At 56.9% G+C, this 20,577-nt stretch overlaps 1 protein-coding gene across 1 annotated transcript in view; it reads right to left on the bottom strand.

The window, feature by feature from the left end:
* Positions 1 to 217: 217 nt before the first annotated feature.
* crocc (ciliary rootlet coiled-coil, rootletin) overlaps positions 218 to 20,577 on the bottom strand; it is a 50,441-nt gene continuing 30,081 nt past the window's right edge. Inside the window, 18 exon segments of the mRNA XM_078425419.1 lie at positions 218 to 428; positions 2,330 to 2,351; positions 2,354 to 2,522; positions 2,524 to 2,568; positions 3,957 to 4,092; positions 5,572 to 5,714; positions 7,043 to 7,220; positions 8,004 to 8,089; positions 8,091 to 8,179; positions 8,182 to 8,202; positions 9,599 to 9,726; positions 11,510 to 11,703; positions 13,109 to 13,339; positions 14,000 to 14,146; positions 16,655 to 16,799; positions 17,684 to 17,866; positions 19,294 to 19,493; positions 20,088 to 20,324. Of these exon segments, the coding sequence (XP_078281545.1) occupies positions 218 to 428; positions 2,330 to 2,351; positions 2,354 to 2,522; positions 2,524 to 2,568; positions 3,957 to 4,092; positions 5,572 to 5,714; positions 7,043 to 7,220; positions 8,004 to 8,089; positions 8,091 to 8,179; positions 8,182 to 8,202; positions 9,599 to 9,726; positions 11,510 to 11,703; positions 13,109 to 13,339; positions 14,000 to 14,146; positions 16,655 to 16,799; positions 17,684 to 17,866; positions 19,294 to 19,493; positions 20,088 to 20,324 (2,565 nt within the window).

The following is a 20,577-nucleotide window of genomic DNA, read 5'->3' as shown; positions in this document are numbered from 1 at the left end:
ACTCTGTGAAACGTCACCCATACATGTTCTCCACAGATGCTGCCTGACCTGCTGAGTTACTCCAGCACTCTGTGAAACGTCACCTATCCGTGTTCTCCACAGATGCTGCCTGACCCGCTGAGTTACTCCAGCACTCTGTGAAACGTCACCTATCCGTGTTCTCCACAGATGCTGCCTGACCCGCTGAGTTACTCCAGTACTCCGTGTCTTTGTTATACTAAACGCAGTTGTGCCCAGTGACCATCCCTTCCCCCTCTGGCGGAGTCACCTGCCGGCGCAGTTCCTGGAGCTCCCGCCTGGCCTCCAGCCGAGATCTCTCCACTTCGCGCAGGTTTGCCCGCAGGTCCGACGACTCCTTTTCACCGTTCGCCTTCCCCTCCTCCAGGACTGAGATCCTCTGGTCCTTCTCCTCGTTGCCACGCTTCAAACTGAAACACACGGTGACACCAGACAATAGACAATAGGTGCAGAAGGAGGCCATTCGGCCCTTCGAGCCAGCACCGCCATTCAATGTGATCATGGCTGATCATTCTCAATCAGTACCCCGTTCCTGCCTTCTCCCCATACCCCCTGACTCCGCTATCCTTAAGAGCTCTATCCAGCTCTCTCTTGAATGCATTCAGAGAATTGGCCTCCACAGCCTTCTGAGGCTGAGAATTCCACAGATTCACAACTCTCTGACTGAAAAAGTTTTTCCTCAACTCCATTCTAAATGGCCTACCCCTTATTCTTAAACTGTGGCCCCTTGTTCTGGACTCCCCCAACATTGGGAACATGTTTCCTGCCTCTAATGTGTCCAACCCCTTAATAATCTTATATGTTTCGATAAGATCCCCTCTCATCTTTCTAAATTCCAGTGTATACAAACCTAGTTGCTCCAGTCTTTCAACATATGACAGTCCTGCCATTCCGGGAATTAACCTAGTAAACCTACACTGCACGCCCTCAATAGCAACAATATCCTTCCTCAAATTTGGAGACCAAAACTGCACACAGTACTCCAGGTGCGGTCTCACTGGGGCTCTGTACAACTGCAGAAGGACCTCTTTGCTCCTATACCGTGAGTCAGGAGCATCCTCAGCAACAGCGGCCAGAGCGTTGAATTGAGTTATTGGCCTAGTATGTACACGTACAAGGAATGTGCCTCGGTGCTCCGCTCGCAAGTAACAACACGAACGTACATAAAGTACATAAAGCATAAAACATTAAGAATGAAACATTATAGTTTAAACAATGTGAATGAAATAAAATACCAGAGCAAATGGAGGCTACAGACTTTTGGTTATTGAGGTAACTCACGGTAAAAGGCCAGTTATGAATTCCAATGTTACACAGCCCGGCGCGTTGATTTGGAGATTACAGTGTGGAAAGTTTACAGTTTAAGTTTAGTTTATTGTCACCTGTACCGAGGTACAGTGAAAAGCTTTTTGTTGCGTGCTAACCAGTCAGCGGAAAGACAAGACATGATTACAATCGAGCCGTCCACACTGTACAGGCACGTGATAAGGGAATAACGTTTAGCGCAAGGTAAAGCCAGCAAAGTCCGACCCAGGATATAATGTGTAGGAAGGAACTGCAGATGCTGGGTTTTAAATCGAAGGTAGACACAAAGTGCTGGAGTAACTCAGTGGGATACACAGCATCTCTGGAGAGAAGGAATGGGTGATGTTTCGGTTCGAGACTGAAGAAGGGTCTCAACCCCAAAACATCACCCATTCCTTCTCTCCGATCAAGGATAGTCCGAGGGTCACCAAAGAGGTAGATAGTAGTTCAGGACCGCTCTCTAGTTGGTGAGAGGACGTTCAATTGCCCAAGAACAGCTGGGAAGAAACTGCCCCTGAATCTGGAGGTGTGCGTGTTCACACTTCTGTACCTCTTGCCCGATGGGGGAGGGGAGAAGAGGGAGTGGCCGTGGTGAGACTTGTCCTTGATTATGCTGCTGGTCATTCGGGGAAAGAGGCCCTTCGGCCCACCGAGTCCGCGTCGACCAGCGATCACCCCGTACACTAGCACCATCCTTCACACAAGGGACAATTTACAATTTTACCCAAGCTAACATCACAGAAGAAGGGTCTGAAAAAGGGTCTCAACCCGAAACGTCAGTCTGAAGAAGGGTCTCGACCTGAAACGTCAGTCTGAAGAAGGGTCTCAACCCAAAACGTCAGAGTCTGAAGAAGGGTCTTGACCGAAACGTCACCCATTCCTTCTCTCCAGAGATGCTGCCTGTCCCGCTGAGTTGCTCCAGCACTTTGTGTCTATCATGGCATCAGGGACATTGCGGGCCGAAGGGCCTGCTCCTGGGCTGTACAGCTCGATGTCGGTTCTGTACCTGATTCGTTCGCTCTCTGCCTCTTGACGCTGGATCGGAGCTCCTCGTTCGACCGCTGCACGGCCTCCTTCTCCTTCACCTCGTCGACCAGCGAGCGCTTGATGTCGAGGATCTCCTTGAGTTGGACCTCCTGCACCTCCTGGTGCTCGCGGATGCGACGGTGAGCATCGATCAGGTCGCGACGGACACCGTCCCCGGGCGTCCTCCGCCACCTGCAGCTGTGTCTTCAGTTCCTCCACCTGCAGACCACAGGCGCGGAGAAGATCGGTCACGGGAGAAGACAGGGCGATGTGGGGGGGGGGGGGGGAGGGAAAGACAGATCAGCAGTGATAAAATGGCCGAGTAGACGTGATGGGCCGAATGGCCTAATTCTGCTCCTATCCCTTATTACCTATAGACACAAAATGCTGCAGTAACTCAGAGGGTCAGGCAGCATCTCTGGAGAGAAGGAATGGGTGAGGTTTCGGGTCGAGACCCTTCTTCAGACTGAGAGTTGGGGGAGAGGGAGACACAGAGATAAGGAAGGGTAAGGTGTGAAAACGAGACCAGAACCAGGGGCCACAGTTTACGAATAAGGGGTCGGCCATTTAGAACGGAGATGAGGAAAAACTTTTTCAGTCAGAAAGTTGTGAATCTGTGGAATTTTCTGCCTCAGAAGGCAGTGGAGGCCAATTCTCTGAATGCATTCAAGAGAGAGCTAGATAGAGCTCTTAAGGATAGCGGAGTCAGGGGGTATGGGGAGAAGGCAGGAACGGGGTACTAATTGAGAATGATCAGCCATGATCACAATGAATGGCAGTGCTGGCTCGAAGGGCCGAATGGCCTCCTCCTGCACCTATTGTCTATTGAGACATCAAACGGACTTAAAGCTCAAGGAAAATGTAGAATAGATCATTTTGAGCTTGGAGAAGGTGACACCTATCACTTATGATCTTTCCCCAGTAAGAGTTGTAAGTCAGCTAAGTTTATTATTGCTCGTTTATTATTTATTTATCGGTCTATATATTTATTTATTCATTCATTATTTACTAGTTTATAATTTATTTGTTTATTAGTTGGTGAGTTTAGTTTATTGAGTCACATGTACCGAGGTACCGTGAAGGAACAGTGTGGAGCGTCTCAGAGTTTGTGTAGAAACATAGAAAATAGGGTGCAGGAGTAGGCCATTCGGCCGTCGAGCCTGCACCGCCATTCAATATGATCATGGCTGATCATCCAACTCAGTATCCCGTACCTGCCTTCTCTCCATACCCCCTGATCCCTGTTAGCCACAAGGGCCCACATCTAACTCCCGCTTAAATATAGCCAATGAACTGGCCTCAACTACCTTCTGTGGCAGAGAATTCCACAGATTCACCACTCTCTGTGTGAAAAAAAACATTCTCATCTCAGTCCTAAAAGAGTTCCCCCCTTATCCTTAAACCTGTGACCCCTTGTTCTGGACTTCCCCAACATCGGGAACAATCTTCCTGCATCCAGCCTGTCCAACCTTTAAGAATTTTGTAAGTTTCTATAAGATCTCCCCTCAATCTTCTAAGTTCCAGCGAGTACAAGCCGAGTCTATCCAGTCTTTCTTCATAGGACAGTCCTGTAAAGAGGGGGTAAATTCTCTTGCCCCCACACCAACCTCCCGCAGTGTGGCTTCCCGCAGCATCAGCAAGTCCTTGAACTGGTCGTTGTGGGTCTTCATCTCCAGCTCGTGGGAGCTGACCTCTTCTTCAAACCGCAGTTGGAAATTCTTCAGCTCCGACGTCAGCTGTTCACTTGGTTCTGCAGCGATGGATGGGATGGTTTCGGATTGGGTTAAGGGATAAAACACAGGACAAAGATCGGTCATTTTATCATGGTGTGATACAGCGTGGAAACAGGCCCTTCGGCCCAACTTGTCCATACCGGCCAAACATGTCCCATCTACGCTAGTCCCGCCTGCCTGCGTTTGGCCATATCCCTCCAAACCTGTCTATCCTTGTACCTGTCTAAATGTTTCATAAACGTTGCGATAGTCCCAGCCTCAACTACCTCCTCCAGCAGCTCGTTCCATGCACCCACCACCCTCTGTGTCAAAAAGTTCCTGTTAAATCTTTCCCCCCCACCTCACCTTGAAGCTATGTACAGGATAACAGAATAACGTTTATTGCAAGGTAAAGCCAACAAAGTGTGGTCAAAGGAGGGGAGGGAGTGGGAGGGGGTGTGAGGGGTGGGTGGGGAGGGGTGTGGAGGGGTGGGGAGGGGAGTGGGGTGTCTGAGGTGTGGGAGGGGGTGGGGGGAGTGGGAATAGGAAGAGGGGGATGAGGAGGGGTGTCTGAGAGGGGGGTGGGATGGGAGGGGACGGGGGGGGAGGTCAGGAGTGGAGGGGGAGAGGTCAGGTAGTGGGGGGAGAGGTCAGGAGGTGGGGCGGAGAGGTCAGGAGGTGGGGGGAGAGGTCAGGAGGTGAGGGGAGAGGTCAGGTGGTGGGGGGGAGAGGTCAGGAGGGTGGGGGGAGAGGTCAGGAGGTGGGGGAGAGGTCAGGTGGTGGGGGGGAGAGGTCAGGAGGTGGGGGGGAGAGGTCAGGAGGTGGGGGAGAGGTCAGGGACGTGGGGGGGAGAGGTCAGGAGGTGGGGGGGAGAGGTCAGGAGGTGGAGGGGGAGAGGTCAGGTAGTGGGGGGGGAGAGGTCAGGAGGTGGGGGGAGAGGTCAGGAGGTGGGGGATGGGGGGAGGTCAGGAGGTGGGGGGGAGAGGTCAGGAGGTGGGGGGAGAGGTCAGGAGGTGCGGGGGGAGAGGTCAGGAGGTGGGGGGAGGTCAGGAGGTGGGGGAGGAGAGGTCAGGAGGTGGGGGGGAGAGGTCAGGTGGTGGTGGGGAGAGGTCAGGAGGTGGGGGGGAGAGGTCAGGAGGTGGGGGAGAGGTCAGGTGGTGGGGGGGAGAAGTCAGGAGGTGGGGGGAGAGGTCAGGAGGTGGGGGGGAGGTCAGGACGTGGGGGGGAGAGGACAGGAGGTGGGGAGGAGAGGTCAGGTGGTGGGGGGGGAGAGGTCAGGAGGTGGGGGGGAGAGGTCAGGAGGTGGGGAGAGGTCAGGAGGTGGGGGGGAGGTCAGGAGGTGGGGGGGAGAGGTCAGGAGGTGGGGGATGGGGGGAGGTCAGGAGGTGGGGGGGAGAGGTCAGGAGGTGGCGGAGAGGTCAGGAGTGGGGGGGAAGGGGGGAGGTCAGGAGGTGGGGGGAGGTCAGGAGGTGGGGGGGGGGAGAGGTCGGAGGTGGGGCAGGGGGGGGGCGTATGTACCCGGTCTTGTTCGTGCCGGGTGCCGGCTTCCCTGCGCTGTTGCTCCAGGTCGAGGGCGGCGTTGGCGAGTTCCCGCTGTGATCCGGCCAGCTTCTCAGAGAGGATGGCCTTCTCTGACTCCTTCAAGGACAGGAGCTGGGTGAAGGGTCAGAGTCAGTACGTCAGTCACCTCAGCCCTCGGCCCGGAGGCTCCAGTCCGGGTAGCCGGAAGGACAAGGCTTGTATAGGAGCGACTAGGCTTGTATACACTGGAATTAAGACGGATGAGAGGGGATCTTATTGAAACGTATAAGATTATTAAGGGGTTGGACACGTTAGAGGCAGGAAACATGTTCCCAATGTTGGGGGAGTCCAGAACCAGGGGCCACAGGTTAAGAATAAGGGGTAGGCCATTTAGAACGGAGATGAGGAAAAACCTTTTCAGTCAGAGAGTTGTGAATCTGTGGAATTCTCTGCCTCAGAAGGCAGTGGAGGCCAGTTCTCTGAATGCATTCAAGAGAGAGCTGGATAGAGCTCTTAAGGATAGCGGAGTCAGGGGGTATGGGGAGAAGGCAGGACGGGGTACTGATTGAGAATGATCAGCCATGATCACATAAATGGCGGTGCTGGCTGGAAGGGCCGAATGACCTCCTCCTGCACCTATTGTCTATAAATGCCGGAGTAACTCAGCGGGACAGGCAGCATCTCTGGAGAGAAGGAATGGGTGATGTTTCGGGTCGAGACTCTTCCTCAGATTAACATTTTGCAATTAATGTAACCCGCACCATGAGATTTGCTTTCAAGTCTACTGGAGCCCACAATCTAAAGGGGAACAGAGATATAATGGAATAGATTTACGGGGAGAGGCTTGATGCCGGGTCATGACCCGAGACGTCACCCATTCCTTCTCTCCACAGACGCTGCCTGACCCGCTGAGTTACTCCAGCATTGTGTGTCTGTGTTCGGTGTAAACCGTGCTTTATCTGCAGTTCCTGCCTGCACTTTCTTCTGCACGTCGGTCGGCCCACACGATAGTGACAAACCTGAACCGAATGTGCTTCAAAAGGACGACCTCGAGGATCTCAATGCTGTCCCAAACGGTCCTTTACCGCTGTGAGCGTTCGTGAGCCAGTGGCGGTAGAGTTGCTGCCTTACAGCGAATGCAGCGCCGGAGACCCGGGTTCCATCCCGAATAAGGGCGCCGTCTGTACAGAGTTTGTACGTTCTCCCCGTGACCTGCGTGGGTATTCTCCGAGATCTTCGGTTCCCTCCACACTCCAAAGACGCGCAGGTGTGTACGTTAATTGGCCTGGTGTACGTGTACAAATTGTTCCTGGTGTATGTAGGATAGTGTTAGTGTGCGGGGATTGCTGGGCGGGGGCGGACCAGGTGGGCCGAAGGGCCTGTATCTCCAAACTAAAGTAAAGTAAGCCAAGCCAGTGAAGCAGGGCCTGCCTTTCCTCCCCCCGCACGACGCTCCTCACCTGCTGCTTCTCGTTCTCGGCCAGCAACAGGGTATCGTCACGCTCCTGCTGGAGGGCGGCCATCTCCTCCCCCAGCTCCTCTTTCTCAGCCTCGAAGCGGGCGCTCAGCTCCTCGCGCTCCTGCCTCAGCTGCTGGAGCAGCTCCTCCCTCTCCTCTTCCAGGCCCTGCCGCACGCTCCTGCAACACGCAACACGCACACGTCATACCAGCACGCGTGACCAGGTGTCGCCGACTTCCTCGCTCCCAAATACGGGACAAAGGGTGGGATGTCACCGCCCCGCGCGACCTCACCGCCCCGCGCGACCTCACCGCCCCGCGCGAGCTCACCGCCCCGCGCGACCTCACCGCCCCGCGCGACCTCACCGCCCCGCGCGACCTCACCGCCCCGCGCGACCTCACCGCCCCGCGCGACCTCACCGGCCCCGCGCGACCTCACCGCCCCGCGCGACCTCACACGCCCGCGCGACCTCACCGCCCCGCGCGACCTCACCGCCCCGCGCGACCTCACCGCCCCGCCGCGACCTCACCGCCCCGCGCGACCTCACCGCCCCGCGCGACCTCACCGCCCCGCGCGGCCCTCACCGCCCCGCGCGACCTCACCGCCCCGCGCGACCTCACCGCCCCGCGCGGCCTCACCGCCCCGCGCGGCCTCACGCCCCGCGCGACCTCACCGCCCCGCGCGACCTCACCGCCCCGCGCGACCTCACCGCCCCGCGCGACCTCACCGCCCCGCGCGACCTCACCCAGCCAGCGACCATGTGCTCCCGCTCCACCAAGGAGTGGATTTAGGCCATTTGGTTGGTTTGTCAGAGGTTAGCTCAAGGCACTGGGTACCCCCATCCCTCCCCATTACCCCCTCCCCTCCCATTCCCCCTCTCCCCTCCTGTCCTCCCCGTTTATGCCCTCCCCCATTACCCCCCTCCTCCCCTTCCCTCCCCATTACCCTCCCCTCCCCATTACCCCCCTCCCTGCCGTGTTACCCCCGTCACCTTCTCGCTCTGCAGGGTGTCCAGGTCGGCCTGGTGTGCGGCCTGCTGGTGTTGCAGGGGTGAGCTGGGACTGCCGCTCACTCTCACACACTCTCTGCTCCAGGGCGCCGCGGTCCCGCTCCAGCCGGCTCAGCTCCCCCTCCAGCCCGCGCGCACACGGCCACTCTCAGCTGCAATACACGGGGGACAATGAGGGGCCGGAGGAGATGGGGGGGGCGGGGGAGAGATGGAGGGGCCGGGGGAGAGAGAGAGAGGGACTGGGGGAGAGAGAGAGGGGCTGGGGGAGGGAGAGGGGATGGGGTGAGAGAGAGAGGGACTGGGGGAGAGAGAGAGGGGCTGGGGGAGGGAGAGGGGATGGGGGGACGGGGAGAGATGGAGGGGCTGGGGGAGAGAGAGAGAGGGACTGGGGAGAGAGAGAGGGGGCTGGGGGAGGGAGAGGGGATGGGGGAGAGAGAGAGGGGCTGGGGGAGGGAGAGGGGGGCTGGGGGAGTGATGGGGGGGCTGGGGGAGAGAGAGGGGATGGGGAGAGAGAGAGGGACTGGAGGAGAGAGAGAGGGGCTGGGGGAGTGATGGGGGGGCTGGGGGAGAGAGAGGGGATGGGGAGAGATGGGGGGGCGGGGGAGAGAGAGGGGATGGGGAGAGAGGGACTGGGTAGAGAGGGACTTGGGGGGGAGAGGGGCTGGGGTAGAGAGTGAGGGGCTGGGGTAGAGAGTGAGGGGCTGGGGGAGAGAGTGAGGGGCTGGGGAGAGAGTGAGGGGCTGGGGAGAGGGATTAGTGTGGGCAAGGCACATGGAAAAGGTTTGATACAATATCTATCTCCAGATGTATGTAAATTTATGTATAGATGTAAGTATATATGTATGGATATATGTAAATATGTTCAGTTCAGTCTAGTTTATTGTCACGTGTACCGAGGTACAGTGAAAAGCCTTTGTTGCATGCAATCCAGACAGCGGAAAGACAATACATGGTTACAATCGAGTCATTTACAGCGTCCAGATACAAGATAAGGGAATGACGTTTAGTGCAAGGGAAAGCTAGCAAAGTCCGATCAAAGATAGTCCGAGGGTCATCAAAGAGGTAGATAGTAGCTCAGCACTGCTCACTAGTTGTGGTAGGATGGATCAATGTATATGTATTTTTGTGTGTGTGTGTGTTGTGTGTGTGTGTGTGTGTGTGTGTGTGTGTGTGTGTGTGTGTGTGTGTATATACATGTATGTTTACGTATACATCTATGTTTGTGTGCATGTATAGATTGATGTTTGTATGTGCCGGAAAGAACTGCAGATGCTGGTTTAAATCGAAGGTAGACACAACATGCTGGAGTAACTCAGTGGGTCAGGCAGCATCTCGGGAGAAAAGGAATGGGTGATGTTTCGGGTCGAGGGTGAGGGGGTTGGGGGAGTGGGGGTCAGGGTGGGGGGTCAGGGTGAGGGGTGGGGGGGCATGGGGTCAGGGTGAGGGGTCAGGGTGGAGGGGAGAGTGGGAGGGTCAGGGTGAGGGGTGGGGGGTCAGGTGTGGAGGGGGAGTGGGGGGAGTGGGGGGGGGGGGGGGGGCTGGGCCTACCCTGCAGGGCCTCTCTGGCCAGGAGCAGGCTCTGGTTCTCTCCCTCCAGCTGCTCCTTCTGTGACTCCAGCAGCAACTGCCATTGGCGGGTCTCGTACACCGCCGTCTCCAGGGCCTCCTTCTCACACCTGCAGCACACGAGACGGGGGAGACAGGGGGAGACAGGGGGAGGGGGAGACAGGGAGGGGGAGACAGGGGGAGACAGGGGAGGGGGAGACAGGGGAGGGGAGACAGGGGAGGGGGAGACAGGGGAGGGGGAGACAGGGGGAGACAGGGGAGGGGGAGACAGAGGAGGGGGAGACAGGGGAGGGGAGACAGGGGAGGGGGAGACAGGGGGAGGGGGAGACAGGGGAGGGGGAGACAGGGGAGGGGGAGACAGGGGGAGGGGGAGACAGGGGAGGGGGAGACAGGGGAGGGGGAGACAGAGGGAGACAGGGGGAGGGGGAGACAGGGGGAGACAGGGGGAGGGGGAGACAGGGGGAGGGGGAGACAGGGGAGGGGGGAGACAGGGGAGGGGAGACAGGGGGAGGGGGAGACAGGGGGAGGGGGAGACAGGGGGAGGGGAAGACAGGGGAGGGGGAGACAGGGGAGGGGGAGACAGGGGGAGGGGAGACAGGGGAGGGGGAGACAGGGGAGGGGGAGACAGAGGGAGACAGGGGGAGGGGAGACAGGGGAGACAGGGGGAGGGGGAGACAGGGGAGACAGGGGGAGGGGGAGACAGGGGGAGACAGGGGAGGGGGAGACAGGGGGAGGGAGACAGGGGAGGGGGAGACAGGGGAGGGGGAGACAGGGGGAGACAGGGGGAGGGGAGACAGGGGAGGGGGAGACAGGGAGGGGGAGACAGGGGGAGACAGGGGAGGGGGAGACAGGGGGAGACAGGGGGAGGGGGAGACAGGGGAGGGGGAGACAGGGGAGGGGGAGACAGGGGGAGACAGGGGAGGGAGAGACAGGGGGAGACAGGGGAGGGAGAGACAGGGGGAGGGGGAGACAGGGGAGGGGGAGACAGGGGGAGACAGGGGGAGGGGGAGACAGGGGAGGGGGAGACAGGGGGAGGGGAGACAGGGGTGGGGGAGACAGGGGAGGGGGAGACAGGGGAGAGGGAGACAGAGGGAGACAGGGGGAGGGGGAGACAGGGGAGGGGGAGACAGGGGGAGGGGGAGACAGGGGAGAGGGAGACAGAGGGAGACAGGGGGAGGGGGAGACAGGGGTGGGGGAGACAGGGGGAGGGGGAGACAGGGGTGGGGGAGACAGGGGAGGGGGAGACAGGGGGAGAGAGAGCGTGATGAGGGAGAGTGAGAGTGATCGGGGTGAGGTGAGGGTGATTGAGGGGAGTAGGTGAGGTTTGGGGGAGAGTGGGGTACCTGGGGCAGGATGGTCAGTCCCAGGGTCTTGGGGAGCCCCATGCAGCAGGCGTTGGTGTCGTAGGTAGACAGGGTGTTGGTGTCGTGGGTAGACAGGGTGTTGGTGTCGTGGGTAGACAGGGTGTTGGTGTCGTGGGTAGACAGGGTGTTGGTGTCGTGGGTAGACAGGGTGTTGAAGGAGTGGTGGTGCTGGCCTGCGTTAGCCATGGGAGGGTGTGGAGACGTGTGAGGCAAGGAACTGCAGATGCCGGATTCAACCGCAGATAGACACAAAGTGCTGGAGTAACTCAGCGGGTCAGGCAGCGTCTCTGGAGAATAAGAATAGGTGACGTTTCTTTGAGTCTGAAGAAGGGTCTCGACCCGAAACGTCACCCATTCCTTGTCTCCAGAGACGCTGCCTGACCCGCTGAGTGACTCCAGCACTGTCTGTCTGCCTGTCTGTCCCAGGTGTAAAGCAGCCTCTGTGGAGGGTGGAGCGCGGGGGTGGGGCTGTTCCGTTGTGTCCGGCAGGCGGCAGCTGCAGGGCCGTGTGTCCAGCGGCCGCACTCACCTCAGCGCGGCGGCCTCGTCCGCCAGCACCCGGCCCTCGCGCTCGGCGGCGGACAGCTGGACCTCCAGGCCGGCCTTCAGCCGCGTCACCTCCTCCCGCTCCCTGACCGCCCGCACCAGCGCCTCGGCCTGCCGCTGTACCTCCCGCTGCACCTCCACCAGCTCCTCGCACACGGTCTGCTTCTGACGGCCTACCTGGACAGCACAAACCCTCCGTCAGTGCCCACACCACCACTGCTGCTCGAGCATGCAACGCTGGCACTCCAACATGCACCATTGCCCCCACTAACATGCAACGCTGCTCCGTTAACACGCAACGTCGCCCCGCTAACATGCAACGCTGGCCCTCTAACATACAACGCTACCACTCTAACATGCATCACTGCCCCGCTAACACGCAACGCTGCCCCGCTAACACACAACGTCGCCCCGCTAACATGCAACACCGCCCCGCTAACACGCAATGCTGCCCCACTTAATGCAACGTTGCCCCGCTTACATGCAGCGCTACCACTCTAACACGCAACACCGCCCTGCTAACATGCAACGCTACCCCACTAACATGAATCGCTGCCCCTATACATGCAACGCTGCCCCTATAACATGCAACGGTACCCCTCTAACATGCACCACTGCCCCTCGTTACGTGGCTGGGTACATTTCACTTGCTCCGTAACGTTGACTCATGGAGTCACACAGACCGGAAAACAGGCCCAGCATGTGCCACCTACACTAGTCCCACCTGCCCGCATTTAGCCCATATCTAAGAATAAAGGGGAGGCCATTAAAAACTGAGATGAGAAAATACATTTTCTCTGCCACAGAGGGCAGTGGAAGCCAAATCACTGGATGGATTTAAAAGAGAGTTAGATAGAGCTCTAGGGGCTAGTGGAATCAAGGGATATGGGGAGAAGGCAGGCACGGGTTACTGATTGTGGATGATCAGCCATGATCACAATGAATGGCCAAATGGCCTCCTCCTGCACCTATTTTCTATGCTTCTATCTCTCTAAACCTGCCCTGTTCATCTACCTGTCCAAATGTCTCTTTTTAATGAATATTTACTCACTAATCAGCAGGGTCTGGGTAACAGCCAGGTGACTTTGATTATTACAGACAATGCTGGAGTATATGTACGTGGGGGGGGGGGGGGGGGACAGTGTGTAGGAAGGAACTGCAGATGCTGGCTTAACAATGAAGACAGACACAAAGTGCTGGAGTAACTCAGCGGGACGGGCAGCATCTCTGGAGAGAGGGAATGGGTGACGTTTCGGGTCGAGACCCTTCTTCAGACCTTCTACTGTTCCTCCCGATACATCGAGTCAACTCTGCCATTCAATCATGGCTGATCCACCTCTCCCTCTCAACCCTATTCTGCCTTCTCCCCACAACCCCTGACCCGAAACGTCACCCATTCCTTCTCTCCAGAGATGCTGCCTGACCCGCTGAGTTACTCCAGCACTTTGTGTCTATCTTTGATCTAAACCAGCATCTGCGGTTCTTTCCTACTCAATATTCGCACTGCCGGGGGGGGACAGCGTGGGAGATCCATGGGCAAGGTCCAGTGGGCCGGAGGTGGGTGGGTCAGGATGCCCGTTACCTGTCCGAGCCGCTCCTGCAGCTCGCGCTTGTCCTGCTGAGCGGCCAGGAGGTCGTGCTGGAGGCCGTGTCGGCTCTGCTCCACCAGCTGCAGGCTGTGGTCCAGGCCCTGCCTCTCGCCCTGCAGGTCCAGCTTCTCCTGCTCCAGCCGTACCAGCTCGTCTCGGATCGAGCCCTTCTCCTGCTCCAGCTCCTTCTTCTGCTCCAGCAGTGTCATCCGCTCCTCCTCCAGCTGCCAAGACACGAGTCAGGGGTTGACGGACTCTTGATTAGTGCGGGTGACGGGGGGTTACGGGGAGAAGGCGACGGGAGAACGGGGTTAGGAGGGAGAGATAGACCAGACACCATTGAATGGTGGAGCCGACTTGAAGGGCCGAATGACCTAATCCTGCCCATGCCATTTATGAACATAAACACAAGAGTTACAGGCACCCCCGTGCTCCGCAATGAAAGGCCACTCGGCCCATCCTTCACTTACTACCATCAGAACTCACCAGAATCCCAAACCAAATGCAGCTTCACTCACTTGACCTCTGTCTTAAATGAGCGACCCTTTGTGTGTAAACAGTGACCCCTTGTTCTGCATCTTCTCACGGTGGCACAGCGGTAGAGTTGCTGCCTCACAGCGCCAGAGACCCGGGTTCGATCCCGACTACGGGTGCTGTCTGTACGGAATTTGTACGTTCTCCCCGTGACCCGCGTGGGTTTTCTCTGGGTGCTCCGGTTTCCTCCCACACAGGTTTGTAGGGTAACTGGCTTGGTATAAATGTAATTTCTCCCTGGTGTGTGTAGGATAGTGTTAGTGTGCAGGGATCGCTGGTCGGTGCGGGCTCGGTGGGTACAGGGGCTGTTTCCACGCTGTATCTCTAAACTAATCTAAGCTGCTGGTTACCTCCAGGATGATCTGGTTCAGCTGCACTTTGTCTTGGGCCAGGCCCTCGTTTATGGCACTCATCTTGGACAGAGAGTCTCGCAGCGATGCCTGCTCCGTGCGCACTTTGCCCAGGACCACCTCCAACTCCACGTTGGCGCTCTGTACCTGTGGTGGGGAGGGAAGACACTCAATTAATGCTCAAACTCAACCCACTCCACCCCTATTCGGACCCCACCCAACAAAACCTGACAAACCCAACCCAACCCAACAAAACCCAACCTAACCCAACCCAACAAAACCCAACCCAACAAAACCTAACCCAACAAAACCCAACCCAACAAAACCCAACCCAACCCAACAAAACCCAACCCAACAAAACCCAACCCAACCCAACAAAACCTAACCCAACAAAACTAAACCCAACAAAACTCAACCCAACAAAACCTAACCCAACCCAACAAAACCCAACCCAACAAAACCCAACCCAACCCAACCCAACAAAACCCAACCCAACAAAACTCAACCCAACCCAACAAAACCCAACCCAACAAAACTCAACCCAACCCAACAAAACCCAACCCAACAAAACCCAACCCAACAAAACCCAACCCAACCCAACAAAACCCAACAAAACCCAACCCAACCCAACAAAACCCAACCCAACCCATCAAAACCCAACCCAACCCATCAAAACCCAACAAAACCCAACCCAACAAAACCCAACCCAACCCAACAAAACCCAACCCAACCCAACCCAACAAAACCCAACCCAACCCAACAAAACCCAACCCAACAGCTGGACATCCCCCTACAGTCTGAAGAAGGGTCCTGACACAAATCGTCACATGTTCCTTTTCTTCAGAGATGTTACCTGACCCGCTGAGTTACTCCAGCATTTTGAAGCCACTCAATTAATGCTCAAACCCAACCCACTCCACCCCTATTTGGACCCCACCCAACGAAACCTGACAAACCCAACCCAACAAAACCCAACCTAACCCAACCCAACAAAACCCAACCCAACCCAATCCAACAAAACCAAACCCAACAAAACTCAACCCAACAAAACCCAACCCAACCCAACAAAACCCAACCCAACCCAACAAAACCCAACCCAACCCAACAAAACCCAACCCAACCCAACAAAATCCAACCCAACCCAACCCAACAAAACCCAACCCAACAAAACATAACCCAACCCAACAAAACCGAACCCATCAAAACCCACCCCAAAAAAACCCAACCCAACCCAACAAAATCCAACCCAACAAAACCTAACCCAACCCAACCCAACAAAACCCAACCCAACCCAACCCAAAAAAACCCAACCCAACAGCTGGACATCCCCCTACAGTCTGAAGAAGGGTCCTGACACAAATCGTCACATGTTCCTTTTCTTCAGAGATGCTACCTGACCCGCTGAGTTACTCCAGCATTTTGAAGCCACTCAATTAATGCTCAAACCCAACCCACTCCACCCCTATTTGGACTCCACCCAACGAAACCTGACAAACCCAACCCAACAAAACCCAACCTAACCCAACCCAACAAAACTCAACCCAACAAAACCCAACCCAACCCAACAAAACCCAACCCAACCCAACAAAACCAAACCCAACAAAACTCAACCCAACAAAACCCAACCCAACCCAACAAAACCCAACCCAACCCAACAAAACTCAACCCAACCCAACAAAACCCAACCCAACCCAACAAAACTCAACCCAACAAAACCCAACCCAACAAAACCCAACCCAACAAAACCCAACCCAATCCAACAAAACCCAACCCAACCCACCCCAAAAAAACCCCAACCCAACCCAACACAACCCAACAAAACCCAACCCACCCCAACAAAACCCAACCCAACCCAACCCAACCCAACCCAACAAAACCCAACCCAACCCAACCCAACCCAACAAAACCCAACCCAACCCAACAAAACCCAACCCAACACAACAAAACCCAACCCAACAGCTGGACATCCCCCTACAGTCTGAAGAAGGGTCCTGACACAAAACGTCACATGTTCCTTTTCTTCAGAGATGCTGCCTGACCCGCTGAGTTACTCCAGCATTTTGTGTCTATCTTCAGTCTAAACCAGCACCTGCCGTTCCTTCCCATAGTCTATCAATCCCCCACCTTTGTATTTGGCCGACACAGGAGAACATTCCAGTTTCTCTGTTTGTGGAAGCAGGTTCCCTCCCCCTCTCCTGACATCAGTCTGAAGAAGGGTCTCGACCCGAAACGTCACCCATTCCCTCTCTCCTAGATGCTGCCTGACCCACCGAGTTACTCCAGCATTTTGTGATACCGTCGATTTGTACCGGCAGTTATTTTCCTGCCCGTACTAATCAAGAACCGTAAATCCCTGCCTTAAAAATACCCACTGACTTGACCTTCACAGCCATCTGCGGCAATGAATCCCACAGATTCACCACCCTCTGGGTAAAGAAATTCCTCCGCATCTTTCTAAAACCTACGTCCTACCGGATAGCACGCAACAACAGCTTTCCACTGTACCTCGGCACACGTGACAATAAATTAAACTGAATGTCCCTTTATTCTGAGGCTGTGGCCTCTGGTCCTAAACTCTCCCACCAGTGGAAACATCCTCTCCACATCATCTAGAGGAAGGTCCTGTTAATCCGAGGTTGATAGTTGCAAGCTCACCTTGGCCAGAGCCTCTTTAATTTCAGCCTTCTCGTTGTCCAGGACCTCCTTGACCAGCGAGGCTTGTCTCAGCGCCTCCTTGGCCTGCACCAGCTCCTTCCTCACGCTCGAGTTCTTTCCCTCCAGCTGCTCGATCATCTTGTGGCTGGCGGAGAAATATGTGCGGTGGTTAGGACACGCCAACTTTCAAAGAAATAACACAACGTTTACAACAAAAGCTATGTACTATGTTTAGAAACAGAGGCCATTTGGCCCCTCGAGCCAGCACCGCCATTCATTGTGATCATGGCTGATCATCCACAGTCAGTAACCCGTGCCTGCCTTCTCCCCACATCCCTTGATTCCACTAAACCCTAGAGCTCTATCTAACTCTCTCATAAATTCATCCAGTGAATTGGCCTCCACTGCCCTCTGTGGCAGAGAATCCCACAAATTCACAACTCTCTGGGTGAAAAAGCTTTTTCTCACCTCAGTTTTAAATGGCCTCCCCTTTATTCTTGGACTGTGGTTCTGGACTCCCCCAACACTGGGAAAACATTTTTACATATTCTGTTGTACTGCTGCATTTATTACTGCATTAACTACTCCATGTCAAGAGTGTTTTATTGTCATGTGTCCCAGATGGAACAATGTTAGCCCCAAGAGCTCTATCTAACTCCCTCTTGAAAACACCCATTGATTTGGCCTCCACAGCCTTTCTGCGGCAGAGAATTCCACCAGAGAATTAAACAGGCACCGAGGCACAAGCACCTGCAGGCGCTGGAACCTTGAGCAAAACACAAAGTGCTGGAGGAACCGCAGCATCCGTGGAAGGCGTGAATGGGCGACGCTTCGGGTCGGGTCTGAAGAAGTGTCCAGACCCAAAACGTCGTCCATCCATGTTCTTCTGGGATGCTGCCCGACCCCTTGAGTCTTGAAAACGTGTAGGTATCATCAGCCAGGATGATATGAAAGGTTGGGCTGGTGTTGATGGGCCGAGTGGCCTGTTCCTGCTCCCAGCGGTCGGGGCCATGAGTGAGCACGACTCACCCTCGCTCGATCTCCTTCAGCGCCCTCTCCTTGTCCTTGACCGTGTCCTCCTTCTCGTCCTCCATGTTGTCGCGTTGCCTCTGGAGCTCGGCGTTGGCAAGATGCAGCTTCTCCACCTCTCCCCGCGCCCCCTCTGCCCGCTGCTGCAGAGACTGTACGCACCTCTCCAGGCTCCCCTTCTCACTGCGGGGATGAAAGGCCCAACAGCTCAATGGGGCAAGAGGGGCAGCGGAGGTAGGAGGGGGCCTGGTCACCTCCCCCCCCCCACCCCCAGCCCCCCCGCCCCACACTCCACACCCCCCTCTCCCCTCCACCACCCCCTGCTGGGATCGCACGCAGACCCCCAGACACACACAACACGCCGGAGTAACTCAGCGGGACTGGCAACATCTCTGGAGAGAAGGAACGGGTGACGATTACGGGTCGAGACCCTTCTTCGGGTCAATTGGGAGGAGGTGACTGTCGGAGGGTGAGAGGGGGTTTTGAGGGCGGGACGGGGGTGAGCTGAGGATTATCAACGTTATTTGTTGTTGTTTTAACAGATGGTTCCATTAATTCAATCCATTTCACAAACACAAAGTGCTGGAGGAGCAGCTGTTTTTATGCAGCATCTGTGGAGGGAATGTGTCTATTCCACACGCACCGGGGACAATTTAGAAAGGGCCAATTAACCAACAAACCTGCACGTCTTTGGAGTGTGGGAGGAAACCGGAGCACCCGGAGAAAACCCACGCAGGTCACGGTGAGAACGTACAAACTCCGTACAGACAGCACCCGTAGTCGGGATGGAACCCGGGTCTCCGGCGCTGCATTCGCTGCAAGGCAGCAACTCTACCGCTGCGCCACCGTGCCGTACTTTTGTTTAAAGTTACAGCATGGAAACAGGCCCTTCGGCCCACCGAGTCCAAGCCGACCACCGATCGCCCGTGCACACCAGTTCTTTGTCAGCCCGCTTTCCCATCCACTCCCTGCAGACTAAGGGCAATTTACAGAGGACCAATTAACTTACAAACCCGCACGTCTTTGGGATGTGGGAGGAAACCGGAGCACCCGGAGGAAACCCACGCAAGTCATGGGAGAACGGGCAAACTCCACACAGACAGCGCCCAAGGATCGGATCGAACCCGAGTCTCCGGTGCTGTGAGGCAGCAGCTCTACCCGCTGTGCCATTGAGCCACTTAGGGTCAGTACAGATCAGTTTAGTTTATTGTCACGTGTACCGAGGTACAGTGAAAAGCCTTCGTTGCGTGTGATCCACTCAGCGGAAAGACAAGACATGATTACAATCGAGCCGTTTATAGTGTACAGATACATGATAAGGGAATAACGTTTAGTGGAAGGGAAAGGAAGCAAAGTCTGATCAAGGATAGTCCGAGGGTCACCAATGAGGTAGATAGTAGTTCAGCACCGCTCTCTGGTTGTGGTAGGATGGTTCAGTTGCCTGATAACAGCCGGGGAGGATCTGTCCCTGAATCTGGAGGTGTGCGTTTCCACACGTCTGTACCTCTTGCCTGATGGGAGAGTGGAGGAGAGGGAGTGGCCGGGGTGAGACTGGTCCTTGGGTGTTGGGCAGGGCAACGTTCGATGGGCAGCAGCTGCCGTGGTCTCACCTTGCCAGCAGGTCGGCAGAGGAGCGGTAGCGGCTGGCATCTCGCTTGGCGTCGTCCCTGGCTCGCATCGAGTCCTCCGCCTCCTCCTTCAGCTTGAGGATCTGCTGCTCCAGGGCACGGCGATCACTCTCGCTGTCGGCCAGCTGCCTCTTCAGGCTGCCCACTGAGTCCTGGGCCGACTCGTACCTGGCACGGAGCTCCTGCCACAACAGCACCGCACGCCCCTGAGCAACACCACCTCAGCACCTTGCCCCATGACCTCACCCCTTGCCCCGTGACCTCTCGCCCTGTGACCTGTCACACCTTGTCCCCATGACCTCTCACCCCCAGGCCCGCGACCTCGCACTCTCTTGTCCCCGTGACCTCTCGCCCCGTGACCTCTCACCCCTTTCCCCGTGACCTCTCACCCCTTACCCCGTGACCTCTTGCCCTGTGACCTGTCACACCTTGTCCCCGTGACCTCTCACCCCCAGGCCCGCGACCTCGCACTCTCTTGTCCCCGTGACCTCTGCTGCTTTGCCCCGTGTCCTCTCACCCCCAGACATGTGACCTCTCCGCCCCGGTCTGGTGAACCCTCACCCCCAGCAGTGTGACCTCTCCCCCCTGACCCCTCTCCCCAGCAGTGTGACCTCTCCCCTGACCCCCAGCAGTGTGACCTCTCCCCGACCCCCAGCAGTGTGACCTCTCCCCAGACCCCCAGCAGTGTGACCTAGCCCCCTGACCCCCAGCAGTGTGACCGCTCTCCCCTGACCCCTTGCCCCCAGCAGTGTGACCTCTCCCCCCTGCCCCCTGACCTGGAGCTGGAGCTGCCGCCTCTGCACGGCTCCCTGTACGGCTGCGTACACCGAGTTGGTGAAGGCCGGCGACGGCTGGTGGCCGGGGGAACGGCTGCGGTGGGGAGAGGCCCGTCGCCGTGGAGACGGGGCGCGCAGGTCCGACAGCCCCAGGTGAGGGCTGTCCGTCTCGGCAACGTCCCCCGACCGCTCGCCCGGGCCCGGCTGGACCCCTCCATCAGCATCCGTGATCACCACCTGAGGATAGAGAGCGGGCAGGACCCGGTCACCACGGCGACCAACACCGCGGCCTTCAGCGGCAGAGCTGCTGCCTCACAGCGCCAGAGACCCGGGTCCCATCCTGACTACGGGTGCTGTTTGTACGCAGTCCTCCGCAGTCACGGGGAGAACGTGCAAACTCCGCACAGACAGCCAGCGAAGTCAGGATCAAACCCGGGTCTCTGGAGCTGTGAGGCCACAACTCCACCACAGCGCCACCTTCACTGGAGCG

Source organism: Rhinoraja longicauda, chromosome 30 (genome assembly GCF_053455715.1).
Source record: "Rhinoraja longicauda isolate Sanriku21f chromosome 30, sRhiLon1.1, whole genome shotgun sequence".
Classification (NCBI taxonomy): domain Eukaryota; kingdom Metazoa; phylum Chordata; class Chondrichthyes; order Rajiformes; family Arhynchobatidae; genus Rhinoraja; species Rhinoraja longicauda.
This window is presented reverse-complemented; position numbering and strand designations above follow the sequence as displayed.